The sequence below is a fragment of the Theobroma cacao genome, chromosome 8 (assembly GCF_053813885.1).
Source record: "Theobroma cacao isolate CCN51 chromosome 8, ASM5381388v1, whole genome shotgun sequence".
NCBI classification, from domain to species: Eukaryota; Viridiplantae; Streptophyta; class Magnoliopsida; order Malvales; family Malvaceae; genus Theobroma; species Theobroma cacao.
Genome location: NC_142646.1, coordinates 27,317,511 through 27,324,314, shown reverse-complemented (window position 1 = coordinate 27,324,314; position 6,804 = coordinate 27,317,511). Strand labels below are relative to the sequence as shown.

Genomic DNA, 6,804 nt, shown 5'->3' with positions numbered 1-6,804 from the left:
ATAATAAAACATTCCCATTTCATTTGTGTCTAATATTTCTATCTAAGTGTGCAGGACAAAAAGTCATATGGAAATAATAAATCAATCTTTCAAATGTGTATATCAAAATTCATGAAAATGAAGAAAAACGATTGATCAACAAAAAGAAAAGACTTTGGTTAAATAATAAAGAATGTTGGTTGACTAAAATTTAAATTGGAGAAATGGCGAGCTGAAGAATGTTGGGAAACAGAATCAACTTAGTCGACCAAGAAATGAGTTAGTCGACTAATAAGCTACTGCCAAAATTTGGACTTTAAGACAAAACCAACTTAGTCGACCAAGAAATGGGTTAGTTGACTAAGTGCATACTGCCAGAACTGCCAAATACAAGGAGCAGAAAAAGAGATGACTTAGTCGACTAAGATATTAGTTAGTCAACTAAGAGCATTCTACTTGCAAGTTTGAAATCTGCACTAAAAGACAGAGTAATGGATAGAACCAACTCCCAACTGTCTCCAACGGCTAGAAAACTGTCAAACTCCCATCAGAGATGTTTCTTCAAGTATAAAAAGGTCTCCCAATAGTTAGAAACAAATTCTTGGAAGTGTTAAAGAGATTTGAGTGACATAAAAGCTGAACAACCAAAAAATCTCTCTTGTACATTGCTGCACCTAAATGCCCATTCTTTGTACTTGTATTCTACACTCAACCTTGTACCATTTAGATTAACTTGTGATCATATGTACTTTTTTTTACTTCTCTTTTTGTATTTTTAGAGTGAGGGAGTCACTCTAAGTTGTTGTTTCAAGCAAGGTTTGCTTGAATGTGTTAAAGTTCTAACTTAGCCTTGAAAAGTTAGGTGTTGGGTTACGGTTGAGCTTGAGAAAAACTAGTGTAAAAGGTTTTCGCTGAGCCTTGTAAAAGCCATTGTAAAGCTTGGTAAAAGCTTATGAATTTCATCGGTACTTAATGGATTTGTTGGGAAAATCCTTGATTGAATAATCAAGGTAGTGGATGTAAGTCTTGGACCGAACCACTCTAAATTCTGTTGTCTCTTATTTACTCTGTTTTGTTTCATTTTTTTCCTTTATTTGTCTTGCCCTTATCTAGACTTTGAGGCAATATTTGAAAGAGCCAAATTGTGATATTCACCCCCCCTCTAGCACATATTATTGGGACCAACAGTGCTAGCAAGTTTTGTTTCCAAAACAAAAAGACCAAAAATTTCTTGTCGAATGTTAGTTTTGTCAGACAAAGAAAACTATTTTTCTTTTCTTATTTTATGAAACAGCTGAAAAATGGCTAGAGGCTTAGAGTTTTAATTTGCTAACATAATATATTTATATAACTAAACTAAGTTGTAACCCTAGATGAAATAGTTGTATTTTAATTCAATTAAGTCTTTGTGAATTTAATTAATTTTTCACTTTATTTTGGTCTATTCCAATTAAGTCCAACTTAATTGATTATTCTTATTTAATCTCAATCATGTCACTTAATGTGTGTGACCCATTAGGCTTCTAACATGTTGGCAATAAATATAAATCCTAATCAAATATTAATTTGATAATTGATTTATATTTATAGATCATAAGCGGCATCTAGAAATACATCATGACCACCCAAATGTTTGAGAGTCAATTAAAAAATTTGATAGAGCCTTTCAATGCAATACGATCCTTTCATCAAATATCCTGGATATATCATAAAGTATGGCTTAGTGTCTACTTATAACATTCCATATTAGTTCTCATAATTCATGACTAACCTTATTTATTTAGGAAACTAACTTTGTTCAAATTCATCATGATTTGGCCAAAGGCTTTATAAAAGTTAATCAAGAATTGAGAACAAGTGACATACATCCCTTCATATCACTTGGATGATAAATCCTCTCTTGACCTCTCATTCACCTTCGCATGTTTCATGGCATACCTAAAAACACCCCATTTAGGCATCTGGTCTCCTCTAGACCTGTAAGAGTGAAATCAAAGTATGCCTGATAACTCTATTACATAAAGTTATCGTATAGTTTTGTAAAGCATGAATTGTACTTATTTTTCTAATTTTCAGCATAATTCTTAGCAAATTTTCATGCTTTTCAGTATGAGTTAATTTTTACTGTGTCTAGTGTCATTTATTCAATTTGAGCTTTATCTGTTTTGACAAAAATCCCTTTTATGCAACTTTTGATCATTCAACTTTTCTTTGATTTTAAAGCAATGGTGGCTGAAAGTGAAGCTGACAATAAGGACCTCAACAACTCTGCACCTGGTGGCTTGAAGGAGGAAAACATGGTGGCATAAGGCTTAAAGTTGCAGCAACAACATTAGCTAGGCAGAGAGTTTCTCGCTGCAATGAGAACAGAGCACAAAGAAGTAGAAGGATTTTCACTACAACGAGAATTCATTCTCGTTGCAGCTAAAATGAGGAACTTGTCAGCATCATGCCAGATCAGTTTTAGTTTGCTGCAGCGAGAACACATCAGAGAAGAGGAATATTCTGGGCTCGAGATCTTAAGTCAAGGCTGAAGGAGGGGGACTATAAATAGAATTCTTTTGGCACAAAAAAGGCAGATTCAGTGAAGAAATTTTTGGCAAAATGAGCTGTAACAAAACGGGAAGAGAAAGAAGATTCAAGGGGAGGAGATTTTAAAGCAACAACAGACTATTTTCTTATCTCTCTCTCTAGATTTGAAGCTTTTTCTCTCTCTCATTTTGTAAAACTATGCTCTTTTTGCTGTATTGTGTACTTTATTTCTTTGAAATGTTGAGCTAAACTCACTTATCTAGGATTATGGTTAACTCTATTATTTAGTTAGGATATTGGTTGGTTGGGTGTTTATTCTTAATGCAAATCTTGATGTTTATTCAAGCTGGAATCTGTTGTCCATTTAATTGACTGATCACCAATTAATTGAGTTTGAGTATTTGGGTGACACTTGAAAAAGTTAATCTAAATTAGACTTAGGCTTGAGTAAAGTGTGTTCAAAACACTAAAAAATTTGAATGTTGGTGCTTTGATTTGTAGTTAGGGTAGAAATACAACTAATTGCCATACTTAGTTAATTAGGAATTCCTTAACTTAAAGAGCTTAAATTATTTGTATTATAGACATATAAGAAGGGAAATAGATTAGGCAAGTGTGTAATACCTTGACAGAGGATTACACACAACTTAAGATCCTAGATGGTATCAAATTCCATTGAGACTAAATAACTAACCAAGACAAATTGCAAATGAAGTAATAGAGGACACCATAATCCTAGGTTATTAAACCATTGCTACCATTTTCATTTATTAATTGCATTACTTAGAGTAGATTTTTGTTAATTAGTTTACATTTTCTATTTAGTCATAGTCAAAAAAAAATTTTAATTTCTTGGATAAGGTTAGCTTTTGTCAATTTTGGTAATTAGCAACAATCATTAGACCAACTCCTCGAGGTTCGACACCCCACTCATCACTTACTACTTGTCACGATCGTGTACACTTGCACAAAGTCTTTGCTAGTAATTTACATTCAGTTTGAGCATATTTACATATTGCTTAGGCAAGATTATTATTATTTTTAGCTAGCAATAAGTTTTTGGCACTATTGTCGGGAAATTATTTTCTTTTTTTGTGCTAATAATAATACTAAGCAAGCCAGTCTTAATTCAAGCTTTATTTTTCTTTATTTTTAGGTGCGTAGAACCCTTATTATATGAGAAGGGTAAGAAGCTTGGAATAGGTTTTGTGTGATCCAGAGATAGGGGAAACGTTTCAAAGACTACTTAGATAAGATCCCCAAGAAGGTGAGCAAGTTGACATCATGGGTGCAAATAAGAGAGAATAAAATGTACAGCAGCTGGAAGCAGTGGATAATCGATCTTTGAGAGACTATGTGTCCCGTTGGTGCACGGTCTTCACTTAAGCATTCAGAGGTCGACGATCTAAGCCAACAATTTCGAGATTAAGCCGGCCATCATTCAAATGATTCAAACCTCAGTTCAATTCAGAGGTTTGCCCAACGATGACCCCAACTCGCATATTTCTAATTTTTGGGAGATTTATGACACTTTCAAGCATAACGGGGTTACTTATGGCGCGATATGATTGCGACTGTTTCCTTTCTCATTGTGGGAAAAGGCGAAAGTGTGGCTGAATTCTCTCCCCACCGGATCCATCACTACGTAGGATGACCTCGCGTAGAAGTTCTTGGCCAAATTCTTTCCTCCAGTAAAGACTGCGAAGATGAGAAACGGCATCACTTCTTTTACGCAGCTGGATTTTGAGTCTTTATATGAAGCATGGGAGAGGTATAAAGATTTGCTCTGATAATGTCCACACCATGGCCTCCTCAAGTGGTTGCAAGTGCAGACTTTTTATAATGGCCTGCTAAACCCAATTCGAACCACCATTGATGCAGTAGCTGGACGTTCTGACCAGCAGAAGCAAGTCAAGGATACTCAACTTACAAACCCACCGCCACTTCCATTTCCTCAGGGCTTTGAAAAGCATAAATTAGATGCTCAATTTCATAAATTTTTGGAAGTGTTCAAAAAGTTGCACATCAATATACCATTTGCTGAAGCATTGGAGCAGATGCTCTCATATGTAAAGTTTTTGAAGGATATTTTGACAAAGAAAAAAAGACTTGGCGAGTATGAAACTGTGGCATTAGCCGAGGAGTGTAGCGCCATAATTCAGAACAAGTTGCCACCGAAGCTCAAGGATCTGGGAAGTTTCATAATACCTTGCACTATTGGGACACTGTTCTTTGCTAAGGCTTTAAGTGATTTAGGGGCCAACATAAATTTGATGCCTTTGTCAATCTATCGGAAGTTAAGATTGGGGGAAATCAAGCCTACCATAGTGACGCTACAGCTAGTTGATCGCTCTCTCACTTATCCGCCAGGGATTGTGGAGGATGTGTTAGTCAAGGTGGACAAACTCAGTTTCCCGATAGATTTCATTGTTCTGGACATGGAAGAGGATCGAGAGGTACCAATCATACTTGGGAGACCCTTTTTACGCACTGTAAGAGCTCTTATTAATGTAAAAAAAGGGGATCTTATATTGAGAGTTCAAGACCAGGAGGTAACATTTAATATCCTTCGAACTCTAAAGTTTCCCAATGGCCATGATGAATGCTTTGCTGTAAGTGTAGTCAATAATGTCACCTATGAGGTATTTGAGGAAAGTTACCCCCGAGACCTTTTAGAAGCATCTATACTAGCTAGTTTCAAGAGGGAGGATGATGATTTTGTTGAATGTGTGAAATTATTGGATGCATTTTCTCGAGTGTTGAGGGCACCATTTGAAGCTTTAGATTTCTCTGTTTCATCATCACCAACAAAACCATCCATTGAAGAACCTCCCATGTTAGACCTTAAGCCATTACCTATACATTTGAGGTATGCATTCCTTGGTAATTCAGCTACTCTTCCTGTTATTGTCTTTTCTGCACTTACTAACCTACAGGAAGAGAAACTCTTGAGGGTATTGAGGGAGCACAAAAAGGCTATAGGATGGACTATTGCAGACATTAAAGGAATTAGTCCTTCCATTTGCATGCATAAAATCCTTTTGGAGGAAGATCACCATACTTCCATTGAGCATCAAAGAAGACTTAATCCTATTATGAAGGAGGTGGTGAAGAAGGAAATCATCAAATGGTTGGATGCTGGGATCATCTACCCCATCTTTGATAGCTCATGGGTGAGCCCGATTCAATGCGTCCCTAAAAATGGTGGAATGACTGTGATCCCCAATTCGAACAATGAACTGATTCCCACGAGGACGGTAACCGAATGGTAGGTATGTATGGACTATAGAAAGCTCAACCGAGCAACAAGGAAAGATCACTCCCCACTTCCCTTTATTGATCAAATGTTGGACAGTTTGGCTGGCAAGGAATTTTACTGCTTTTTAGATGGTTACTCAAGGTATAACCAGATTGCTATTGCCCCTAATGACTAAGAGAATACTACTTTTGCTTACCCTTATGGCACTTTTGCCTTTAGGAGAATGCCTTTTGATTTGTGTAATGCTCTAGCAACTTTCCAAAAATACATGATGTCTATATTTTCTGATACGGTTGAAAAATGTCTTGAAGTGTTCATGGATGATTTCTCCGTGTTTGGTACTAACTTTGATGACAATCTTTTGAACTTAGCTAAGGTCTTTCAACGGTGTGAAGAGACCAATTTAGTGCTAAATTGGGAAAAATGCCATTTCATGGTGGAAGAAGGCATTGTGTTAGGACACAATGTCTCCAGCAGAGGCTTGGAGGTTGACAAAGCCAAAATCGAGACAATTGAGAAGCTTCCACCACCAACTTCAGTGAAAGGTATTAGGAGTTTTTGGGTCATGCTGGTTTCTATAGGAGGTTCATTAAAGACTTCTCAAAAATTTCTAAACCTTTGTGCAATTTGTTAGAGAAAGATGTCCCATTTAAATTTGATGATGCATGTCAAGCTACATTTGTAGAATTGAAAAAAAAATTGGTATCTGCTCCTATAATTGTAACTCTGGACTGGAATCTTCCTTTTGAGTTGATGTGTGATGCTAGTGACTATGCTGTAGGAGCAGTACTAGGCTAAAGAAAATCTAGAATTTTTCATTTTATTTATTATGCAAGTAAAACTTTAACTGAAACTCAAATGCACTACACCACCACTGAAAAAGAACTGTTAGCTGTAGCTTTTGCATTTGATAAGTTTTGTTCTTATTTGGTTAGCACTAAGGTCATTGTGTATACTGATCATTCTGCAATTAAGTATTTGATTGCCAAAAGATGCCAAGCCAAGGCTAATTAGGTGGATCCTGCTGCTACAAG

The 6,804-nt window shown here is 36.1% G+C and overlaps 1 protein-coding gene and 1 non-coding gene across 2 annotated transcripts; one reads left to right on the top strand and one right to left on the bottom strand.

The window, feature by feature from the left end:
• Window positions 1–2,204: 2,204 nt before the first annotated feature.
• Window positions 2,205–6,568, top strand: LOC148761284 (uncharacterized). Its single transcript, XM_088809280.1, has 4 exons — window positions 2,205–2,279; window positions 4,329–5,779; window positions 5,990–6,315; window positions 6,405–6,568. Exons 1-4 carry the CDS (start codon window positions 2,205–2,207, stop codon window positions 6,566–6,568), a joined length of 2,016 nt encoding a protein of 671 aa, XP_088665406.1.
• LOC148761285 (small nucleolar RNA R71) lies at window positions 4,215–4,321 on the bottom strand. Its single transcript, XR_016028099.1, has one exon. It is a non-coding gene; the product is annotated as a small nucleolar RNA R71 (small nucleolar RNA).
• Window positions 6,569–6,804: the final 236 nt, after the last annotated feature.